Source organism: Capricornis sumatraensis, chromosome 10 (assembly GCF_032405125.1).
Source record: "Capricornis sumatraensis isolate serow.1 chromosome 10, serow.2, whole genome shotgun sequence".
Lineage (NCBI taxonomy): Eukaryota > Metazoa > Chordata > Mammalia > Artiodactyla > Bovidae > Capricornis > Capricornis sumatraensis.
Window position 1 is genome coordinate 75544956 of NC_091078.1, and position 24986 is coordinate 75569941.

At 46.0% G+C, this 24986-nt stretch overlaps 1 protein-coding gene across 4 annotated transcripts in view; it reads left to right on the forward strand.

Moving 5' to 3' along the window:
* The first annotated feature begins 6673 nt into the window (after positions 1 to 6673).
* The window catches only part of EIF4E3 (eukaryotic translation initiation factor 4E family member 3), a 50957-nt gene continuing 32644 nt past the window's right edge, over positions 6674 to 24986 (forward strand). For 2 of the 4 annotated variants that reach the window (XR_011145474.1, XM_068982106.1), the window contains exon 1: positions 10083 to 10252. Coding sequence is in view for 2 of the 4 variants with exons in the window: in XM_068982106.1 (XP_068838207.1) it covers positions 10083 to 10252 (170 nt within the window). In the remaining 2 variants the exon portion in view is untranslated. Of the gene's footprint in view, positions 6723 to 10082; positions 10253 to 24986 lie in introns of those variants that run through there. The other 2 variants (XM_068982107.1, XM_068982108.1) reach the window with 2 other exon arrangements.

A 24986-nucleotide genomic window follows, 5' to 3' on the forward strand; every position in this document is an offset into this window, starting at 1 on the left:
TGCCTTTTATTTACGCACCAGTTCTTTTGCAAGTAATTTTAATTCTCCCTTTTATGAGAGTGAGGCTGTGTCTGTGTACTTCTGTATAAAATAAAGGAAATGATTGTTTTTAATGCAGAATTGAAAGAAATATAATGGATTTCAGCTACAACAATTTCTCCCCATTTAGAGGAGATGAACACCTAGTTAGATGAAGAACGTCATTCCTAGTATAATTTGAATACATCCTGTTTCCATGACGACTTGTACTTACCAGCTTGCCTGGCAAAAGAAGTGTTTGGATCCTTTCTTTGATAAAAGCTTTGACCAAACACTGGAGTTCCTTTTTTTCTTAATTCCAATAATTTCATTCCAGTTTGGGGCTGTTTTTCTTTTGACCATGGGCTGCTTTTGAGTGAAAGAAACCTAAAAGGCATTTTGGAATAACATCACCTTCAAAATAAAAGGAGGGGATTCACAGGCCAAATGCTAATAAGCATTGGAAATGAAGATATTTTTGCAAATCATAATTATTTTCTCATCTTTCAGCTAAATTAAATCAACAGAGATGATGTAACAACTTATTAAGATGCTATTTGATTTGATAGAGAATGATTCAGTTATTCATTTCCATCTGGACATTATAATCATTAGGCTTGTTTCCTCACTGCTAATGTATGTCTTGCCTTTATGGGTGATTTGTGCCCTCTTACTACTAAATTTTGATTCTTGCAAGGAGTATGGTCTTATTAATGGTTTTCCTTCAGAAGAAAGATAGGAAATTATTTGCATCATTAACTCTGCTTTTGCAAAATATGAAAAAAATGCTACTGTATTTTGTTGACAAGATTATGTTTCATGCAGTATAAAAGATGACTCTTGGACATTTTAGGAATGATAGAGAATCAACTCAAAGTTAAAATAATCCAGAGTTTAGTTCTGAGGGTTCTGGAAGTTTTTGAAAGGAGAAACATTATTCTTAATTATCTCCAAGATCATTGTCAGTGGTGGTGAACATTTATGACACAAGACATACATGTAAGGTGATCTCTGGGGTACCATGTTGATTGTGACTCCATTAGGGACCAAATTTTGTAACAGACTTTGTGTAAATAATATGTGCATATCCTTCACTTCCCAGGAAAAGACACCATCTTATCATAAAAACTAAAGAAATTTTAAAGAAGTACCACAATATACAAATTAGTATTAGGTACATAATATGTACCAAATGAAAATCAATAAGAAAGAAGTAAAAAAAATTGACAATATATTTCTGTTTTGGGAGCGAGGAATTCCTGCTCATGGTAAGAGATTAAGTACCTGCAAGATGTCATTAGCCTAAAATATTGTTCAAAAGCATCTTCATGATTCCTAATGTAGCACTTTGCACAGTAGTTATTGTTCTAAAAAATTGATGCAGTTACACATTTTTTAAAGGAAAACAAATAATGTAATTTCATTTCAGAAATTGCTTTATTTTTCTTTTCTAATCACCTATTAGTTGATAATAGCTTTTCAAATTTTAGACTTCTCAGCTCTTAAGTAGTAAATTACATAAAATATTTCATGAAAGTTTTAATCATACAGGGATTCATCATCCCACTATTTATTAAGGACCTGCAACTTTAGCCACCTTTTGTGAAGACCACAGAGGTGGACTTTCCACCCTCAAGGAACTTAGGTTAATATAGAAAGTGAGGGTATCAGTGATCATTTGTGGGGGGAGGTTGTTGTTTTTAAATATATATATATTTATTTATTTTATGTATTTGGCTGCACTAGGTCTTAGTTGGGCCACACGGGATCTTTTTAGTCCCAGCATGCCAGATCTTTGGTTGTGGCCTGTGGGATCTACTTTCCTGACCAGGGCTTGAACCTGGGCCCCCTGCAATGAGAGTGTGGAGTCTTAGCCACTGGACTACCAAGGAAGTTACCAGGTGGTCATTTTATAACATGGCTCATCATCTTCTACTAGTTTGCTGAGGAAGTTGATGTTTTCTATATCAGAATTTCTTAAGCCATGAAACAATGCAGTTATTTAAGTTTAAACATAAAGCTTTGGAAAGCACCGTGCCCTTCCTCAGAATACTGGCTTGCAAAATGTTCCACTAGTGATACCTGAGCCATAACTGAAAGCTCAAAACCAAATCTTACCCATAAAGCAGTTAGCTTCTTAGCTGTGGAGAAGTGACCAGCAGTGAACTCCCAGTCTGCCCACAATTGTCAGCTGCCCACGGGGCGTGAAAGCCTCCACGACGGACGTGGAAAGCCATGTGCCACACTACGTGCTCCATGGACGTGCTCTTGGCACAGCCAGCCTCACAGATTTGCCCAGGACTGAGGAGGGCTTTCTCAGGACTTCCAGTGTTACAGTCCTGAGAGTCTCAGGCAGACCAGGACAGTCACTTGCCCTCTACACTCTTCTCTAAATCTCTGAAGTGCCAAGGAGAATACCCATGTTCACACAGCACAGAGGATGGGGGGCTGTCCCTGCCAGGAATAAGGAAATAGCAGCCAGCACTCATGGAGCATTTTATGGCTCATGCAGGGCCTCACCTCCAGACAGCACTGTGAAGCAGGTCCTGGCGGGGAGTCATTTTTTACATGAACAAAAAGAAGAAGCAAAGAGCTTGCTTTGACCCAAATCACACAGCAGTGAAGGGTGGGCTCAGACACACACTTCTGTATCTCCCTCAGCTCACATCGCCTCTCTACTGTTCACCTTTTCCTCTCCTTTAAAAACTTCCAAAAATCAGCAGAAGCCAGCTGTAAAGGAATTCTCCTCCAATTAAAAATCAATTAAAAATACTTTTCAAAGACCAAGTGGAGGCCTGCTGAACTTCCTCTTCAGGTCCAGTTTCTGATCTGAACCATCCTCACCTCTCTGGTTGATTGACTGGCCTGGCGGAGCATTAATAACTACTCTTTGATAAGGAGCCAGTGATTTACAGAGTATATTTATTGTAGGGAGGGGAGGGCGCATAAAGAAGACAAACCTTGGTTACAATTTAAATGCCCAACAGTAGGAGTTGCTTGTTTGAATCACGGTTCTTCCAATCAGTGAATTACTGTGGGGTCCCAACAAAAGTCCTTCAGTCTGAATTCTCAGAGTGGTCCCAGAACTGGTGTTTCTAAAGTGGGTGGGGCTTTCTTCCTAACCAAGGAAAAAAACATGGTTACTTCCCAGTTTCCCTGCTGTCAGGCCAAGAGGGTTCCTGAGGAAAGGATTGGGCACCTGCTCAAATGTGCCCCTGCAACTCTGGGTCTCCTGCCCCTCTCTGGAGTGTGTGTGGTGGCTGATCCCCTACAGTGAAACTTGCTCTGGCCCTTGAAAGAGGGTTAGACAGTTTGGAAGGACAGGGAAGAGGAAAGATCTCAGGCAAAGATGCCAGGATGTGAGTGTACACAGTGTGTTCACTGGGTGGGGAGTAGACAGATCACTGATGTAGCGGCTTGAATCTCCCACGTGCCGTACTACGAGGGGTCATAGGCCTGCCCACGGGAGCGCATGTCATGGCAGAAGGGAGAACACTCCAAGGGGAGGAGCGTGTGTCCAACTATGTATATTTCCAAACACTTCATATATATTCCTCTGTTTCCACATATATGTAAATATAGGCACATATACTACATAACCATATATATTTGGAAATATAGTTGCAGATGCATTTGGAAAGGTGGGTTGGGTAGAAAGGATTTCAAATGCTTCACTGGAGAGCTCTGACCTCAGCTTGTTAGAGACAGCCATTTAGCCATTTGCTCGGGCTTCTGAGGAAAGAAGTAAAAGGAAAAAGGTGCTATTTTGGAAGAATAACGTGCCATCCGCACAAAGGATGCACTGACGACAGAGAATGTCTAGAAACTGGGAGATGAATTCATCGACTGTTTTCTTCAGTCAGTAGCTGCTGTGTACCCAGTTCATGTACTTAACAGATGTTGATGACGTATTGTCCACATGGCCGACGCTGGGCTGGGCAGTAGGGCAGAGCAATGAAGACGAGGGGCCTGGCCATCTGGGACCGGATATTATGGTGTGGGAAGCAGTAGATCAGTGTGGCTGTGACACGTGCTGGCAGGAAGTGATCCGGGAGGAGGACTTGCTCTAGCGTGGGAGGCTGGGGAAGAGCTTTGTCCGGAGACCTGAGGGGCAGAGGGGCAGAGGGGCTGAAATGGAGGTGCAGGAGGGAAACCAGCAGGTGCCGATGCCTCCAGGCTGCAGAGAAGCTCTGGGGAGTGGGAGAGCACAAGCGTGGACAGGCAGGGAGGATCCTGAAGCTGCCGAGCCCTGGTGGCCACCAGACTCTGAGCTTTCCCTTGAGAGCCAGCAATGGAGCATTTAGGCATGGTCAGATGGATGTTTCAGGACAGTCGCTCAGGGTCTTCCCGCCGCGGGTTGGAGGACCCTGGAAGCAGGGAGGCTAGTGTGCTCGGCTTGCCCAGGGCAGGTGCTACCCCTGGGAATAAAGAGAGAAGACCAATGCAAGGGTGAGAAGAACAAAACAAGGACTCTGGGGCTGATGGGTGGATAGGGAGGTGGATGGTGAGACAAGCCAGCCTCAGTGCCACAATTCCCAGGCTTAGTGACTGGGAGGACCTCTGTCTCCTCACTGCAGAGGCTTTAATAAGTGCTCTTCCCCTTGGCCCTCTCTCTTCCACTTGCAACCCTGAACCAGACCTTCAGGCATCTTTTCAATTCTAGATGAGTAACAATGCTTTTTCCATGTGCAGCTTGCAAGGTGCCTTAGATGTGTTTTCTCATGTATGCCTCAAAGCAGCAACCAGAGGGATCTCTGTTGTTACCTCTTTCTGGAATGTGGAGCTCAGCAAGGTGAATAAAACCTCCCTGGGTCACACAGCTTCCAGAGGGCAGGATCCTGGTTAACACAGGATTCATTCTCATTAAAGCAGTCTCTCTTACACCACACGACAGCCTCCCCCAAGAACTCCAGTGTCGCACCCAGAGGCATTTCTGGTGTCTCCCACCCCTCCAGCCTTGCCCTGGGATGGACCGACTGCAGCCCTTGCCTTCACTGGAAGCATCCTTCAGGGTCTGAGCCTCTACAGGTCATTTATCTGCAGAGATTGAGGTCTGCCATCTAGTGGCCACTGCCCTCCTTTTTTTCCTCTGTGCTTCTTTAAGAAGGGAAGACGGGAGTTTCCACATATAAGACAGGCCTGCATATTTATAGCATCACACCCTGTAAACAGGAAACTTCTCAGTCTTAAGAGAAGGAGCTTAGTAACATAAACATAGCACATTGCCAATAAGTTTCTGCATCCATTCAGCAAACACTTAAATAGATACATGTGTATATATAGATATAATAATATATCCATTCCATTGGAAAGTGTGCTTCCTGAGACAGGGATTTCTTTTGTCTGTATTGCTCACTAACAAATCTCAACAGCCTAGAACAGTGGTGTTTGTATGGCAGACATGCAACAGATATTTACTGATTAAACTGGAATAAATGAATACTTAACATGTGCTGCATCTTTACTCAATACCGGGGACTTGACCTGCACATTTTCTCGTTTAATCCTAATGACAGCTCGAGAGGTAGGGACCATCAGTATGCCCACTCCTCAGATGTAGAGACCGAGGTGGCAAGGGATAAGAAGCTTTCCAGGTTTGAGGAAAGCTGGCATTTGATTCAGGTGTTCTTACTTTAGAAGCCCATGCAGAGTGCCCCTTGTGTGCCAGGCCTTGTGTGCAGCATTGCCACCATCCAGACACGTGGTAGAAGTACCACCCAGGGACCACTTGCTATCCCCCTGCCGTGTTTTGTCTTTATTGAGTGAAGCTCCGCTTTCCATGGTGCTGTGACAAGAATAAATGGCATTCAGGAAAGGCTGGCTGACCAACAGTGAGTCCCTGTCCCTACCTAGTTCGGTGGCTGAGTTATCTTGCCCCAAACCTCAGTTCTCATGTTGGTAAAAGGAGGAGACTGAGTTTGGAACCCTGCCTTCCCTTCTAGCTCCAACATTCTACTGTTCCTGTGACTCCCAGGGAGCTGGATTGAGTGCAAGAGAGAGGACCACTTGTTACTAGGCAACCAGTACCCACCTCACCCATGTTGCCATGGTGATGATGAAAGTTGGGCTGATGGGATTACCAGCTCTTGTTAATTGCATATGAGAGCTCAAGGTCTCTGTCTCTTTCCTGCTTGCTCTCTCCATCTTACTTTCTTATTCTTCTGGGAACTGTGGAGAGATCTCCTTTGCTTCATCTGCAGTGTCCCTGAGGCAGCCGTTGTGCAATGGAAAGCAACTGGAAATAGAGCCTGGCTGTGCCTCTGAGAAGCTGTGTGACCTTGGGCAGGTTCCTCAGCGTCTCTGGGCCGCCACTGCCCCATTTGGGAAATGAAGGTGTTGGAATAGTAGTCCCGGTCTAAGGCTTTTCCTGGCTCTCAAATCCTTTGAAGCCTAGGGAACATGTCAAGGGAGCAGACCACGCTGTTACTAGGCAACCAGCAGGCACCCTGCCCAAGTTGCCTTGGTGACTGGATGCTGGAAGGGAGGGGAATAGCTGCTGCAGCTAATTGCTTAATTATTTATGAGTGCCTCAAGTCTTTTTGTTGTTTTCGTTGCTAGGGGCTGTGGGGTCACCTTCTCTTCCTTCCTCCTGCCACCCCAAGCCATCTGAGTGGTGTGCTACGCAGTGGGAGAGCACGTTGGCCTGGACCTCAAGCTACCCACGTTCTAGTCCTGCCTCTCATTTCCTAGAGCTGTGGCCTCGGGTAAGTTCCCTCACCTCTCTGGGCCTCAGTTTCCTCATTTGTAAAGTGATGGGTGTACGTAGATAGTCTCCAAGTTCCCTTTCTACCCTGAAACTGGAATTCCTGTGGTCCAGTTGCAAAGTGGGAAGGATCAGGGGAATTTTCCTCACTATTATCTTCTGAGGATAATTCTGAAGAGAAATGGTTAAGAAATGGCTAGCCATTCTCTGAAGAGAAATGGTTAGCAGTGGTTAAGTATCTTACATGGTTCCAACAGGAAGGGAGTGAAAGCAATGCCCATTGTCCTGTCCTTGCTTCTCCCCTTGGTCACATCACCAGACTTCTTTAGTAATCTTAAGGTGACCTGGGTTCAATCCCTGGGTCAGGAAGATCCGCTGGAGAAGGAAATGGCAACCCACTCCAGTATTCTTGCCTGGAGAATCCCATGGACAGAGGAGCTTGGGGGGCTACAGTCCACGGGGTCGCAAAGAGTCAGACACGACTGAGCGACTTCACTTACACTTTCAAGGTGATTTAAATTGTATATTTTTTGTAGATCACCTACTTCCAAAATAGATTTGAGGGGTTCACAATATAAGATGCACATGTGCAACTGGGTCATTAAAAATAGGAATACATTAATATAAAAATAATGATGCTTTTTCATTGGTTACTATTGAAGTTTTGATTGAACATCAGATGTAATTTTGAGCATCCTGGAAGCCAAAGCAAAAAGAGGAAGGTGCCTAATTGATAATAAAGACAAATTGCCAGACTGTTCCTAGTTCTAAATTGTGAAAGTAATTTATCATGTGGTGTATATTCTCTTTTAGAAACTGCAGATGAAACTTTTAAAATTTCCCTTTCTTGCTGAGAGTATTGTTACAGGACAAAAGGAAGAACCTAAACTTGACAGTTTGACTAGTTCTAATCATCAGTAAGCAAAAACTCTCTTTCAACCAATACCTTAGAATTTTATATAAAATTTGAAGATGTCACTAAGGAAATACAAAAGTTTGGAATCTTCCAGTATTTACAAATCATTTATATATAAATGTATGTAACCATTTTGCACATTAATTTAGTAATGTTTATCAAAATTTTAGATGCGGGCAAAAATTCTTCTCCGAACTTATTCTGAAATAAACTGGTGGAGATAAGGAAAGACATTCAGTATAAAAATGCTTATGGTAGCATTATATATCAAAGAAAATGACTGCAAACCAAATAAATCTTGAGTGTTAGTGAATTATATTACTTCTTTAGAATGGATTATTTTGCAGGGCTTAAAATGAAGTAGATTTACATGTTTTGATATGAAAGTCTTCAAATATGTTAAGTAAGATCAGGAGATGCCACAGTGGTATAAAATACATCTATTTCTCTATAAAAGATGTAGGTAGGTGTACAATATATATATCTAGATATATGCTTTTGTGTGCATACTTGCATTTTTCCGGAAGGAAACGATAAACAGTGGCTTCCTCTGGGTAACAGTATTGATAGCCTTGGGAGGGAGGGAGGCTTACTATTCACTCTTATTTTTATTATATGGACCTGTTAGTTTTCTAGTTAGAGACGCAGTAGATACTGGCAGTCAGGAGCTAGATTCTGGAGTCGGAATACCTATGTTCAAATCCTGGCTCTCTCACTTTTTAGCTGGGTGACCTTGGGGTTAATTTAATTTCTCAATTTCTCATCTGTTGAATGTGCTAATAATAGTACCTTGCTCATTGGATTTTGTGAGGATTAAATGAGTTAGTAACTATAAAGTGCATAGAATAGCTTAAACAATCTCATATGTGCGTTTTCTTGAAAAAAATAAAAGAAGGTAACCAACAGCAACAAAAAAGTGCCTCTAACTTAAAAGGCCCTTGTATGTTAGAGTTGGAAGGACTTTTAAATATGTCGCTGCTTCTAGCATCATACTTTGTATAAAATTTGTGTTCAAAGTGAGGTTAGCAAAGCAACATTCTTTCATTGTTGTCATTTTACCTGAACTTAAATACCTTTTAGGAAAGGCACCTACCCTAGGTTTCATACCAGGTGTTTGCAATGTCTGTGAAGCCCCTGAACCCATCTGGTTTTGCAGCTCCTGTTCTGGTGCATCCAGAGACACTCAAACTAAGAGCAGGATGTAGGCTAGGCCAGGTAGAATATCTTTGAGGAGATGGAGCTGTACATCCACAGCTGGTCAAGGCCAGAGAGGGACTGTCCAGAAATTCAAACTCCAGGAGGGCGTCCATGGCCCTGCCAGTTAGGACGCGTGTTCACATGGCCGGGTGCCTTGCCTTTTCTTTTGAGAGAGACTGATAGACACCTGGTAAGGGGCTATGCGTGCAGGACCCCCTCTTTGGGTTCAGGAATCTTCTCTGTATTCAGCGGTGCAGAAAGCCGAGGGCTGTGTTCAAAACGGCCCGTTTCTTCCTCCATTTCTCGTGGGTGCTTTGGGGCAAGTGTGGAGAACCTGGACGGACTCTGGGCACCCTCGTTTACCGTTGGTCACACTTGGGCACACGGGTGCAGAAAGCCGAGGGCTGTGTTCAAAACGGCCCGTTTCTTCCTCCATTTCTCATGGGTGCTTTGGGGCAAGTGTGGAGAACCTGGACGGACTCTGGGCACCCTCGTTTACCGTTGGTCACACTTGGGCACACGGTGACCCCTTCAAATCCACTGAGTTAGGAAATGGGCGACACTGACCTGTGACCACTTTACAGCCGGATTAGTGGTCCAGGTTCTGACTGTCTTCCTTTCTCAGCTCCTGCGCACTCCAGCCTCTGTTCCTTCGGCCAGCGGTTCCCCAGGCATCTGTCTGTCACACCCAGCTGTGCCTCCATCTGCCCTTCCATCCCGTCACCCCTCCTCCAAGCATCTGCGAGCGTTCCCACCATCCTTCAGACTGCTGGTTTGCCTGCCCTCACCTACTCCCCTCTCGCCATATGGGTCTGACTCCGTCCACTGGACCACCCATCCATCCATTCCTTCATCTTTCTGTAGCCCACACATTCGTCTCGCCCGTCACCCGTCAGGCTGCAGAAGCCGCCGGCTGACCCGCTGTTCCCCCCCGCCCCGTAGCCTGGAATCGGGGCCCGCCGCCGCTCCCGCGCGCCCTCCGGCCCGCGCGTCCGTCGGTCCCCGCACGCGGAGTCGGCGCCTGCACGAATCCGCCTCCCCCTCGCGTGGGCCGTGCTTTTGTTCGGCGGCCCCGCGCGGTCCTGCGGTGCGGCTCCCGGGCCGGGCGGGCGAAGGGCCGGCCCGGGGCGGGGCGCGCGCGGGGCGGGGCGGAGCGGCCGCGGCGGGGCGGGCGGGGGCCGGGGTGACTCAGCCGCAGCTCGGCCCGCGGTCCGCGCGTCCGCCGGCCTCACAGGCGGGGCGGAGAAAATGGCGATGCCCCCGGCCGCCGCGCCCCCCGCCGGCGCCCGGGAGCCGCCGGGGCCCCGCGCCGCCGCCCCTGCCGCCGCGCCGCCGGTCGGCCTGCAGCAGCTGTCGGCGCTGCGGCCCGAGCCGGGCGGGGTCCCGCTGCACTCGCCCTGGACCTTCTGGCTCGACAGGTGAGGGGGCGCGGGGCCCGCCGCCGGCGCCGCCGCTTTGTCTCGGCGCTCGCCCGGGCCGGGTGCGCCGGGGCCGCCGACCCCGCGCCCTCCCCGGCGCCCGGCCCCCGGCCGCGCCGCGCGAGCTTGCTTAGACCCAGCTCTGAAGCCCAGGTTTGGGCCGGCGCGAGCGGCCGTCGGGCGTCCTAGGCCAGGAGAAAAAACACGCAGTCCCGAAAGTTTCGGTAGCACTTTGCCCCTTTATTTCCTTCCGAAGGAGCAGCGCCGGCGGGCGGGCATCCCAGCTGGGCGGTGGGAGATGCCGGGCCTGGCGGGGGTGGTCTGTAAAGTGGGGAGAGTGGTGCTCTCTTGGCTACGCCCACGGGGCTCTTGGGGAACTCCGGACAAGACTCTCACTGTGACAGCGCTCGGGAGCGTTGACCAGCCCCGTGGGAAGAGTGCGGCGGTGGTGTTACTATGGCACAGCGGGCGCCTGCACCCCTGCCTGCCGATGCTGCCTTGCACACTTCTTTGAATTCTTTCTCATTCTCTGGGCAGCTATTTCTTGAGCACTTACTGGGGACCGATCCACACACCTCCTAGGTGCTGGGGATTCAGTGCTGAGCCGTGCCTCACCTTGTTAGTAGAGTGCAGACGATTGCAGCTTCCTCAGGGCAACAGCTCAAGTATCTTCTCAGAAATGCCTACCTGACTGTCACATCGAAATTAACACTCCTCATTTCTATCACTCCTGCCCTCCCTGGTCTTCTTCGTAATGTTTATAACGCTACCGAGTTGTGTTGTGTAGGAGACTGTGTATTTTCAAACTGTCTCAACCTCTCAACACTTCCTCCTCTGTTCGGGGCCAGTGAGCAGGAACTCTGTACTTCGCACCTAGTAGGAGCACAAGAAATTTTTGACAAATGAATAAATGGAAGAATTGCAAAGACCCTTGTTAGTATCTGTCACGCATCCGGTGCCCAAGGCTGACACTTAAAGATTATCCCATGAGCTTACGGAAGTTTTGATGACACTGTGTCTACTCTGGTTAAGTATTAGGAAGGCCCGGATGTGACCGTTTTCCGTGCGAGTTACTCAGTAGACACAAATCTGGTTTTTAAAAGCCTTGTGTAAAATACGCGCAAGACTTTTTAAAAATGCTGCTCATTTTTCTTAGGAAGACAGGCTCATTCCTTTCTTCCTGTTGGAATTAGCACCCCCTCTGTAAGAGTTAACAGTTTGAAGTCATTGTCTCTTTCTGGAACACAAAAAAGTTAGGAGGTGGGGAAGATACAGTGAGTCTTGTCTTGTTTTGTTTTTTTAATGTTTTTACTTTCATTATGAGATGCTGAAAGAGCGTCTTACTGTCATAACAAGAATGGTTTTGGCAAACCGCAGCAGGATGAAATCATATGCGTCTTTGTTTCCAGAAGTGTGTTATGTTGCTGTACCTGGTATCTGTTTCCAAGGTGTTAAACCTGGATTCTGGTCTCCCATGGAGACTGTGGGCTGCTGGAAACAGTATCAAGAGAGTTTGTTTATAAACATGCACAACATTTTTAAGACCATTAATACTACATAGCAGCACAACTTTTAAAGAATATCTGTTACCCTTTTTTTTATGAAGTATAGTCAATGTACAATACTACTACAGTGTACAATATAGTGATCATAATTTTTAAAAGTTACACTCTATAGTTATTATAAGACTGGTTTTATAGCCTATGTTGTACAATATAGCTTTATAGCTTAATACAACTTTTAAAGAATATCTGGTATCTTTGAAGATGAGAATATGGTGATTTCTGTGAAGACAGACTATAGCTTTTCTGCTGTGTATTTGCACATTTTTGTTCTCTGAAAGCCAGTAATCAAGTGAAATATGTTGTTGCCCCCATATCCAAATCTGTAACGGAAGTGGCTGTATTCATCTAGACATTATATTTAGTCTATATATCCCATAGGTTTTATTGAACTTTCTCTAGTTCTGTGGAGAAGTAGAGTGCCTCTCTTCTCCTTGAGGTTGTGAACACATTATGTTCTAGAGGTTCCCATGAATCTTTTTCCCCCAGAGAGACAAGATTGTAGAGAGGGTGGTAAGGCTCTCCGGAGAGCCCTCCACTGTACCCTTGTCTCCAGATAGCTGGTGTATGCGCTGATGAGATCAGTCTGAAGCCACACCACCCAAAGGTCTCCTGCTACTTACCAGTCTACTTATTTGGCACCTACCTCCTGGCCTGGCCTGCCTTTCAGCCTGCTGTGTAATGATGAATGAATGACCTAGACTCCCTAGTGCCTCACCTGCATTGTTTGTGAAATGAGGATAAATAATCATAGGATACATTAGATAGGGCTGCTTGGTGGGTTACATGAGTGCTATGAGTGTAAAACACCAGCATTATTATCCAGTGCTCCCTAATAACCCCCATCAGTGATCCTCAGGGCAGCTTGTCTGATTTCAGGGTTAGAAAGCCAGCATCCTAATGTATTCCCCTCATGGATGGATTTGAGAGTTCCCCACTCCCACCCCTACGCCCATGGAGTTATTTGCAGTTCCAATAGTAAACTCCAGTAGGTTCTTATTTAATTAGACTGTATGGCTAAAGATTCAGACATGTGGGGGATAATTTTGGCTAGGGATGTAAGATGAAGAATTTTCCTCTCTTTTTCTGGGAATCTGAAACTCTGTCTTGTCTTGACTCTTAGTGGCCACTCCTGGTTGTGTGCCTCTGACTGCTTTGTGTTTGTCTCGTGTTGACCCCTCCCCCACCTCCTCTGAGTTGTATCTGCGGTACTCAGTGCTCAGGCGTCTTCTTGTTCCCGTGTACACCAGTGATCTCATCCAGTCACAAGGCTTTGGGCTCCATCTGGATCGCTGGTGATTCCCAATACCCTACAGTGATCCATTCAACTCCTCCTCTCCGTCCCCATGTGGACGCCTGATACACATCCCAGCTTGACACGTGCCAAACTGCTTCAGCTGCCCTCCCCATCTTGCCTCCTTCAACTGAGCCATCTCAAACCAGACCATTTAACAGCAACCCATCCTTCCAGTTGTTCACCCCCCCTTTACAATCTTAGAGTCACCCATGACTCTCTTTTCTCTTCTTCCTTATCTCCCCACTTTCTCTGGCCCCTTCCACATCCTCCTCCTTCCCACTGCAGCCGTTATCAACAAGCGCTATTGATTCTACCCTCAAAATAAATCCAGAATCCAGTGTATTCTCACCACCTGCCTCCCAGACCCTGCATCACACCACGTCTGTCTCTTGGATGAAGGAAAGAGGATCCTCACTGCTCTTCCTGCTTCTGCTCTTGCCCCACACAGTGTGTTCCCAGCTTAGCAGCCAAAGCAGTTCCTTTAAATACCATAGTGAAAGCCAGTCACCTCTCTGCTCCCCAGTTGTCTCAAGCAAAAGCCAGAGTGGTCATCACAGCCCTTGAGACTGCAGCATTTCCTGCCCCGCTTAGGGCACCTTTCTCCTGTCTCTCTCTCACTCTCTCCCTGCATGTGCCCTTCTAGTCCGCTGGCTCCCTGGCTCTTTCTCCATCATCGCAAGCCTGGGACTTTGCCACTGAGGGGCCTTCCTGATGGGCTGCTCTACCCTCAGTCACATCTGCTAGGTCTGCACTTTGCTTCCCTCTAGTCTCTGCTTCAGTGTCATCTCAGCAAGGCCTGCCTTGACCACTGATAGAAGCTGATGCACACCTCCTGACGCCCTCCCAGGCCCCTGCCTCCCTTTATAGTCTCTGTAGGGTTAGCATTGCTTGTCTCTCTTCTCTCACCAAGTGTATGCTTCCCAGGATTCCTCTCCCCACTGCTCTATCCTTGACTCCTAGTTCAGAGCCTAGGACAGCCTAGGTTAGCCCACACTAAACATTTAGGTGTGGCACTCAATATGCCTGCAAATTTGTAAAACTCAGCAGTGGCCATGGGACTGGAAAAGGTCAGTTTTCATTCCAATCCCAAAGAAAGGCAATGCCAAAGAATGTTCATACTACCACACAATTGCACTCATCTCGCACGCTAACAAAGTAATATTCAAAATTCTCCAAGCCAGGCTTCAACAGTATGTGAACCTTGAACTTCCAGATGTTCAAGCTGGGTTTAGAAAAGGCAGAGGAATCACAGATCAAATTGCCAGCATTCTTTGGAAAGAATGATGCTAAAGCTGAAACTCCAGTACTTTGGCCACCTCATGCGAAGAGTTGACTCATTGAAAAAGACTCTGATGCTGGGAGGGATTGGGGGCAGGAGGAGAAGGGGATGACAGAGGATGAGATGGCTGGATGGCATCACTGACTCGATGGACGTGAGTCTGAGTGAACTCCGGTGTTGGTGATGGACAGGGAGGCCTGGCTTGCTGTGATTCATGGGGTCACAAAGAGTCGGATACGACTGAGTGACTGAACTGAGCTGAACTGGATCATGGAAAAAGCAAGAGAATTCCAGAAAAACACCTGCTTCATTGACTATGCTAAAGCCTTTGACTGTGTGGATCAGAACAAACTGTGGAAAATTCTTCAAGAGATGAGAATACCAGACCACCTCATCTGCCTCCTTAGATAGCTGTATGCAGGTCAAGAACAACAGTTAGAACCAAACATGGGACAATGGACTGGTTCCAGATTGAGAAGGGAGTACGTCAGCGTTGTATATTGTCACCCTGCTTATTTAACTTATATGCAGAGTACATCATGAGAAATGCTGGACTGGATGAAGCACAAGAGGGAATCAGGATTGCCAGAAGAAATATTAACAACCTCAGATACGCAGATGACACCACTGTTATGGCAGAAAGCGAAGAGAAACTAAAGAACCTCTTGATGAAACTGAAAGAGGAGAGTGAAAAAGCTGGCTTAAAATTCACCATTCAGAAAACGAAGATCATGACATCTGGTCCCATCACTTCATGGCAAATAGATGGGGAAACAATAGAAACAGTGATAGACTTTCATTTTCTTGGGCTCCAAAATCACTGCAGATGGTGACTGCAGCCATGAAATTAAAAGATGCTTGCTCCTTGAAAGAAAAGCTATAACAAACCTAGACAGCGTATTAAAAAGTAGAGACATTACTTTGCCAAGAAAGGTCCATCTAGTCAAAGCTATGATTTTTCCAGAAGTCATGTGTGGATGTGAGAGTTGGACTATAAAGAAGGCTGAGTGCTGAAGAATTGATGCTTTTGAACTGTGGTGTTGGAGAAGACTCTTGAGAGTCCCTTGGACTGCAAGGAGATCCAACCAGTCCATCCTAAAAGAAATCAGTCCTGAATATTCATTGGAAGGACTGATGCTGAAGCTGAAGCTCTAATATTTTGGCCACGTGATGTGAAGAACTGACTCATTTGAAAAGACCCTGATTCTGGGAAAGATTGAAGGCAGGAGAAGAAGGGGATGACAGAGGATGAAATGGTTGGATGGCATCACCAACCAACTCTGTGGACATGAGTTTGAGCAAGCTCCAGGAGTTGGTGATAGACAGGGAACCCTGACGTGCTGCAATCCATGGGGTTGCAAAGAGCCGGGCATGACTGAGTGACTGAACTGAACTGGACTGAACTGAAACATTTAGGAGGCTATTGAAATCTACCCTCAGTGACTTTCCCTTCAGGAGAAGGGGATGATTTTACTCTAATTATCATTTGCAAATTTGCATCCTAACCCTGACCCCGCTCCTGAGTTCTTATACCCAGAACCAACCCTGTGATGGTCAGCACCACCACGTCCTACCTGGCGTCGCCTTCTTCCTCAGATGCCCTTCCCCCTCCAGTTCTTAGTTCAGATTGTCCATTTACTCTGGGAAGACTTGCTCCAAGCCTAAGCCGTCCCCTCCTCTCCACATTCCTCCCTCTGCACTCCGTGCTCCTCTCCAGCCTCAGTCACGCTGTAGCTTCTTGCTCCCAAGCCTGTCCTTTCTCCAGGCATCTCCCACACCTTCAGAGTTAGCCTTCTAAGGGACACCTGACCTCATCCTTTCTGCCCCTCTGTTCTGCCACAGTAGTCAGTTTTGACTCTGTCTCTCATCACCTAAGGGTGCCTCCGTCATGGAACTGTGTGCTCCAGACAGGTAGATGTGTGGATCTCCTCCCCTGCTTCTACCAGGGCAGGTCTGATTGGTTTTGGTGGTGGTGGGTTTTAGATGTGAGCCACATTCATTTGAAAAAAGCATTCCTCAGCTTTGAAAAAAATTAAAACCATAGGTTTGCAGATTATGGTACAAAGTTCTTTATGGTACAAACTTCATTTAATGTGAAACTCGCCTCATCACCTGTGTCTCCCCAATTCCATTATGTCACTCAGTCTGTCTGTTCTTTCTGGTAACAGCAGATGCCTGCCCCTTCTCCTGGATAAACCATGGACTTGCCAGCCTCTGAGATATATCTCATGATATTACTTCTGCTTGGGGTGCCCTTCTCCCCCTCTTCTACCGGAAAACCTGCCACGCCTGCTTTGAGGCCTTTCTGAGATGCCTGCTCTGTAATTGTCCTTAATTACACAACAGCCCTTGGCCCCGGCGGGGTTAAGTGCACCTCCTTTGTGTCCCTGCAGCATTTTTATAGCCTGTATTTGTGTTGAGGATTGTTGATGCCTCTTCTGTCCCTCCCTTCTGATCATGAGACACGTAACTGCCTCGTGTCTTGACTCCCAGAAGGAAGTGCACCTTACGGTGTGCATTGTAGGTACTTAGTGAGTATTTGTGTTCTTGTGTTTTTGACCACAATTGTGGGGCCTCTCTACGTCGCCCACTAGCTCCACCCTGTCAGTTGAAATACAGGCCCTCACCCTGCCCTAGACCTACTCCATCAGACCGCTGGCATGGCATGAGCATTTGGAACACATGGACCCTCATGTGCGTATGTAACGGATGCATTAGGTGCCTCACGTGACAGTTACTGTTGTACTTACTGATCAAATTACTTAAGCATATCAGTTGCCAGAGACTGTTGTAGCTGCTGAGAATGCAAAGATGACAGCATGGGCCTGGGCCTCCTAGGAGCTCCAGGGGGAACTCTGTCTGCCTCGGTAGCATCGATGAAGAGTTTGGTGAGGGACCCGCCTTCCAGGGTGAAATGTGTCCAAGGGCATTCTGGTGGTGGCTCCATAATAACGGGCATGATGGGGGCAGGGTGGGACCAGGCTTGACACAAGAGGACCCCCAGAATGTCCTTCCTCATCCCAGAGTGGCCTGCTGGGTCTAAGTGCGGGCAGGTGACGGGGAGAGAGGAACTGGCTTCTCAACTTCTCCTCTTCTTTTTCTCCATTCTTGCCTTTTTGAACCCACAAACTCTCTTACTTGCCAGGATTTTATTTTCTGTAAGAGGCAAGTGTTTCTGGGTACTTCAGGCAGGGAAAGGCCCAGACCTTGGGGGCTCACAGCCTGTCACCTGTGGGTCAGTAGTTGCTTCCTGCAAACAGGCCTGAGGACCTTAGACATCCTCACTAAAAAAACTTACCAGTCCTTACCTGGTATATGGTAGCTTCTTGAAAATATATTTTCCTGCTTTCAGAGTAACAGATGCCATTTCCTTATTTCCCAACCTAAGGCAGCTGTTGAGACCTCAGTGACCTGTCATGATGACAGTTCAGAGTCTGGCCTGTTCACTTCCGCTGTCAGCTCTAACACTGTTACAACTTCTTTTTCCCCCATCCTCTGTGGACTAAAGGATTCATCACATATCTAGATCCAAGAGGCATAGTTGTGACCATGAGTGAGCTCAAAGGCCAAGAGTGACAGTAGATAGAAGCAGGGAAAAATCAAACTCAAATAAACATGCAAAGATGAAACATTTAGATTATGTGGCTAGTTTCAGTAGGTGCACTCTTAAATCTTATTAATAGGCTCTTGCCCATTTTTGCAGGTGACTCTTTCTCAAACAGGAAGCTGATGTAGCCACAAGCCACAGATCTATCTAAAAGTGATTAAAATGCAGTCATCTCTAATGGGGTGAATGACAGGCAAGGGACATCCTTCCTTGTGTATCTGGGCTTGTGCAGGTTTTCTCTGTGACAGCCGAGCCTGACGTTAGTAAACTCAGCAAGAAGACTGGCTTTTAGGAGTCATACCCCTGGCTTTAAAATTTTCCCCATTTAAGTTATTTTCCTGGCTGAAATGAAATGATCGCTCGTAAAAATAAGGTGAAGTCATCATTCATCTTTGCACCAAATGTTTATTGTGTACATGTGTGCACTGTACATGTGTTTCCATAACTTGGCTGTCCTGTACCATATGTAAAGCTTTAAACACCTTGTTTTTCATTTTAACCAATGAATATTCACTGCTGTTTGTTCAGTGCAATGGGCAGATGACTGGAGCTATATGTGGTTATTCACGGAATCCTCACAATACTGGAGTGGGCCATATAGCAACATTTTGCATAGGAGATGCTTTAGGCCCAGAGAAGTAACTTACCTGAGGTCACAAAGCTAACGCAGAACAGAAACAGGATTTGGAGTAAGGACTGTGTGACCCCAAGCACCAGCATCCCTCACTGCACTGAACACTGCTTCCCTGTGACTACGATCAGTGAATGGCAAACAGTTCCCCCTTGGTCCATAGCTTTAGATATGGGAGCTGGGCTGGACTTCTCAAATAAGCAAACTGGGGGCCAGTGTTACAGGAAACACATAAGCCAAGGACTCCCTGTTTCAAAATCGGCAGAGAAAAAGAAGAGAGTCCCACCTAAAACTCATATTTAAGTGCTTTTATAGAATTGTCCTTTACATTTTAATGGTAAACATGTCTTAATCATCTCTTCGGATGATTGAAAAAATATCATTATTTTCATAGGTGCTTTTGTTTCCCAATGATTTTTTTTTTCATTTTTCTGATGAGGCTGTCTATAGCTGATTTAGTTTAAAAGAATTTTTTTGGATATAGTTGCTTTACAATGTTACTGTACAGCAAAGTGAATGAACCACGCATATACAGAGTTCATTAGATTTTATTTCCCATTTCTTGAAGTGATTTGCTTTAGGTGATGTAAGTCAGGAAACCTCAAACTTGAATGTACAGACAAATCCCCTGGGATTCAGTAGGTGTCAAGTGGGGCCTGGAGACTCTGAAGCTCTAACAAGCTCCTGGGTGATGCTGCTCGTTGAGAGACTACAGTTTAAGTAGCACGGATGTGGGCAGGGTTTGGGGAAACCTTTCTAGCTTCTTTCCTTTATTGGAAGCATCTCCAGGAATCCAGGTCCCTGGGAAGGGGTGCCTGTGCTCCACTGAGAGTTAGCTAGGCAATGGTTCACATCATTTCCTTAAGTACGAAGGGAGTAATTTCCTCTGTCTGCATGAGTTTTGTTTCTGAGCTGAGCCTGCAGCAGCCAGGTGGGGTTTAGGAGAAAGCACATTTGGATTGTTGGCAGGTTGGGGTGCAGGGTTGCAACATGCAGGAAAATTGAGAATGTATTTGGTCCGGAGTTGTGTTCACAGCACCAAGCAGAGTAGGGGTAGTGCCAGAAGTGATCACTTTAGGTTAGTGACGGAGAGCCAGATTGCCAGGGCCCCTAGGTTCTGGTATCAACTCTGCCACTAGTCAGCCATGAGTCTCTGGGCAAGTCACTGTTCTCAGATTTAGTTTGCTTATCTGCAAAGTGGGATTGTAACCATTATTTAATTAAGAATTTAATTAATTAATAATTAAATACTGCTTAATTAATGATGCATACACATGGCACGTGATGTGTGGTCTTTTTACCTACTGGGAGTGCAATAAGTATCTCTGGAATAAGAGAGGATAAAAATGCTTTGAAGTGTCTCAGACTTCAGTTGAGCTAAATGAGTTCTGTCTTGTGGAGATTCTCAGGGACCTGCTTCAATGAGTACATAAACATGACTTGTAAATAGCACATTACATTTTTGCATATAAATGATAGTTATGTGCCTGGAAACCACTTAAGTAGAATAGTTGGTCCAACCTACCAAACTTCCTTCCTTCTCCTAACTCCCCAAATGGGAACAGATTTTAACTGATTTCACATAGAGAAACTTAAGATGCATATGTTGTTATTCTGTCATTAAGTTGAAGAGACCCAGAAGTAATATAAAGCTGGATTTGGGCATTTTGTAAGTTTAAGGGTTCCCCTGACATCTTTTATTAATCATCTCTTTGGCAGACCTGGAAGCATTCTTTCCCACTTCTGCCTTGACCATCAGCTTCGGATTCACCAAGTCCAAGTGGAAGCAGCTCATGGAAGCTGTGGCCTTAAGCCCAGAGAGACTGGCCCCCTATGGGCTTTCTTTTCTAAGGATGAATCCAGGAGGTTCTAGGCTCTGTGTAACTCTCGCAGAGTTCTTGGGATTTTTGCTCTCTGTCCCACAGATGAGAAAATGCACTTGCTGTCTCTTAGCTCTGATTGCTTCCTCCTCTGTTCCTCTTCTGCTGCTGGTGGTGATGACAGCAACCATTGCTTCTTAGATACTAGGCGCTGTGGAACTACTTCATGTGCATTCACTCGTGTAGTCTAAGTAGAAAAGCAATGGGGGGTAGAGCCCATGTTCCTCAGAAAGGGGAAGCGAGGATCAGAAGAGTCAGGCTCGTCACACAGCTGGTGGGTGGCAGAGCTGGGAACTCAGATCTGTCGACTTCAAACCCCTCTGCTCTCCTGCCTTCCTGCTGCAGGCCAGTGTGACTCTTGTTTGGTAAATTATCTTAAAATTATGACCTGCAGATGTGTTCCTCCTGAATTAGGTTCCTTGTATCCCATTTGGGGACATCATTGTTGCCTGGTGACATCGATCCCTGTCATGTGTCTCTGATTCTTCCCCCTCCCAGTAGTGTGGCTTGATGGGTGGTGATGGAGGAGAGAATCATGGGCTATAGCAGTGGGTGGGCCCAAGGAGGGAGCAGGTCATCTAAGAAGGGCTGAGAGGGGATTGCCCTAAGATGTGTTATCTGTGACTACCAGTGTTGACAGTGACTGCTTGTTTTTTACTGAGAAGCAGACTCATCCAAGAGGAAGATTCTGGGCATCAGAGCCAGAGAGACCAGGAGAGGAACCCAGATCTTCTACTTAACAAAACATGTACAGAGTTCAAAACATGCTTAGTTTTGAACTCTGTACGTGGAGACAGTGGTACGAGTACGAGTACCCTGGCAGGATTGCTATAAGGAATAGAGATCTATATATGCAAAGCCCTGTCGTATAGTTCAGGCTCAATAATAGGAAGCCTTATTACATTACTGTCATTAAATCACAAGGGAAACTTCTGGTGAGACAGTTCAGACTCCTTGACCTGATCCATCCAGGAGACATTTATTGTTCCATTGCTGCATTCTCAGCTCTGTCTGTGTACTGTGGGGAGCAGATGTAGTGTTTAAAGAATGTGAAAATAGGTCCTGACTCCTTGGTTCTGTGATTTTCCACAGCTTTGGCTGTATGGCCTTCTAGACATGGACATAGTCAATGTGTATATTTCTTTCTCAACTTTTTATCCCACTTCTTGCTTCCCAGGCACCCCCCCACCAACCAAAAAAAGTATCTAAATGTTATTTCTTAGCCTTCAGATATTTGGGGAATTCAGAGGGGCAGGAGTGCCTAGTTCTAGAACACACACTCGGTGAGGACAAGGACTTTGTCTAGATTGATCACTGTTGTACCCCCGTCAGCTAAAAGAGGTGTGCAGTGAGTCTTAGTTGATTGAACAAATTATGTCTTCTCAGGCCTTCTTATATGTCTGCAGCTGGGTTTCTCAGCGTGGACTCTCAACAGTTTGGACCTGATCATGCTTCGTTGTGGGGGCGGTCCTGTCCACCATGGGAGGGTCCAGAGCACCCCTGTCTCTTACCCACTCAGTGCCAGTAGCACCCTCCCCATTGTAATAGCCAGAAATGTCTCTGGATGTTGCCAAAAAACCTTCTCTCCAGAGGCCACATCACCCTTAGATGGGCACCCTTGGTCTACAGAGAGGGGTTTGGGTTAGGGTTCTGTTGAGAGGTTTGGGTTTTTTCTAACATGAAGAAAGTAAAAAGATTTAAGATATGAGAATGTACTATATGGGTGATAGCAGTAAAAAAAAAAGAAAGAAAAAAAGTTTCATTGAAATCCACTACAAACACTTCCCTTCCAGTTGCTGCAACTGTCTGTCAGAGGAAGTGGAAAGAGAAGGTGCGGGCTGGGCTGAGGCTGTGCCAGGAACCGCCGGCAACTGCTGCTTAAAGAAACAGTAACTCTCGATGGTACAGCTTCCAGTTCAGTTTGGAATCAGCAAGTCCAGTACAGATTAACCTGTTTACAAGGCAGTTCACTTACACATCTTGGCCAGTTGGCCTTTTTAAGATCGATTCGGTGATATTTGGCCCAGTATTGCTTGTTAAAGATAGCTGAGGTTCAGGCATGAGGTGTAGGCTTTCTCGTGACTGTCCGAATCAAATTTGGCTTAAAGAAGAATGAGTTTTTTAATACTGGCTAAGCCAATTCACTACTATCAGAAGCATTGTTTTCTTACTTTGACACCTGGGTATTCATAAAACTGTCCAGCAGCTGGAAAGAACGTTGAAAATCAGAGAATCTGACCTCCTTCATTAAGAAGTTAGAAAACTCATCTTCCATAGAAGCTGACTCTTTTCCTTTCAAGCACCAATGCATCAAGAACTTGAGATACTAATCAGAATAGAGCTTTTGTTGTGCATGATCCTATTACTTTCAGCGAGGACCTTCTCTACCTTGCTCTATTGCAGAGACTATTCTAAGAAGGTAATATGGACACAGTCTTGTATTAAAAGTATAACATTCAGCAAAAACAGCCTTGATGGGAACACACCAAGAGTCATTTGTGAAACTCCATTAAAAATGTAAGTGTGTAGATGGTATAACTGGACAGTTTAGCAGTGAGGTTGTAAACAGCAGGAAATCTCAGGTTACCTGTATTCAGGTGAGGTTTCTGTGGCTTGGGGCACATTACCAAACCTCTGCAGGCACTGGGCAGCTCACCTGTAAGATGGTGACAAGTAAGAATGACATCTAAGTACGGTCACTGGTGGGAATTCGGCACTGTAGTGAAGGTGACTTGCTTATTAGCATATAAGCAGCAGTTCAGTCCACACACCCCAGCCCCTGACATCGTCGTCATGCCCTGAGAAGCGTTGCCTCATCGTCTTATGCTGTAGCCCTTCTCAGACTCTAGAAATCAGATTTCTTCGAAAAACTTGAGCAGTGGAACTTTGTGTAATTGTCTCTTGTACTGGAATGTGAGTAAAAGACCAGAACGTGGAGACAGAGACAGATAAAGCAAAGGCTTTATCAGTGATTTATTTCCTAAGTTAAATAGTGATATCCTCATGTTGTATTTGCTGAAATTGACATCATGCTGTATGAGGTGAACACTCAAATTATAACTTGTTCTAAACCATCATAAATTGAATGATAACTTTAGAAGTTAGCAAAAATTTAAAGTGCACAGTTTTAAAAATGAAGAAAAAGCTAGGTACATTTTCCCACCTTCGGACCTTCCCTTTTCCTCTATACCCCATTAAGGACAGAACCTGTACATGATTTGCTCTGTGCCTTGGGCAGTCAGGGATATATTTGCTGGGAATAGTTGGTGGAGACATCAGCTAAACTCTTCAAAGGAAGAAAAGTCTTTTTTAGAATAAATGCCAGTAAATTTTCCTATAAAAGCAGTAGATTGTTCGTGGGAAAATCTGTTCAAAAAAGGTTAAAGTTTGGGTTTTGTTTTTAAGTGTTTCACCCAGTTCCTTTGTAATTTAAGCCTCAAACAGCATGTGTGTGTGCTAAATCACTTCAGTGGTGTCTGACTTTTTATGACCCCATGGACTGTAACCCACCAGGCTCTTCTGTCCATGGGATTTTCCGAGCAAGAATACTGGAGTGGGTTGCCATTTCCTTCTCCAGGGGATTTTCCTGACACAGGAAATTGAACCTGCATCTCCTGCATTGCTAAGCACATTGAGGAAGCCTAAAACTTGTATTAAATAGCAATTCAGTGTTTATCTGAGTCAGTCCTTCAGTTCCTTGAGCAGCGCAGATACACAGAGGCACTGTGGGCCAGGGACCGTTGTTGCAGGTGCTCTTCGCTGCACTCTGTAGTAGCGTAGTGTAGTAACAACACGGTTATTTTAGGCTTCCAGTCTGGCAGCAAAATGCGAACATGGTGGTTATTGTAGCTTTGCTTTTGTCAAACACAGTGTCCAACGCACTCGTGATAACTAGAAAAGAGTCGCACACCTGGTGCTTTGGGGAAGATTTATTTAATGGGCTCTACCTGATCACCAGGGTCCCTGTTCACCCCCACACTAGTCCGTAACTGTACTTCCTTCTGACCTCCAGGCTAGGGAGCTGTGTTCAGAAGTGCGTTTTTTATATCAGGTTTGACACCCAGGTCCGTATGATTGGCCCATAGTTCTTGAACTGTCGTCTGCAGAGCTTGGCCCCCTGGTGCCTGATGCTCACCCCATAGCTGGGCGGGACCCTCTGCTCTGCCATCCCCTGCACCTCTGAACTGGGTCAGTTTGGGGCACATTTCTAGCTGGGAAGTTCAGCATCTTGAAGTTCCCTTTTGGAGGGTCAGCACTGGTAAAAAGCATTCTTTTTATAGGTTCCAGACTCTTATGGGTCGGCTGGGAACCAGTGTGTGCTCCTCACCACAAACCTTAGTTCTTACCAACAATCAGACATGGGGCTGTGGTGCATTACTTGAATTTTTAAATCTTAGGCATGATGTAGCTGGATCCGAACTTTGCTGAGCAAGACCTGCTAATTCAGTGTGGGGAGAAAGGAAAGATGGCCGGGTTGC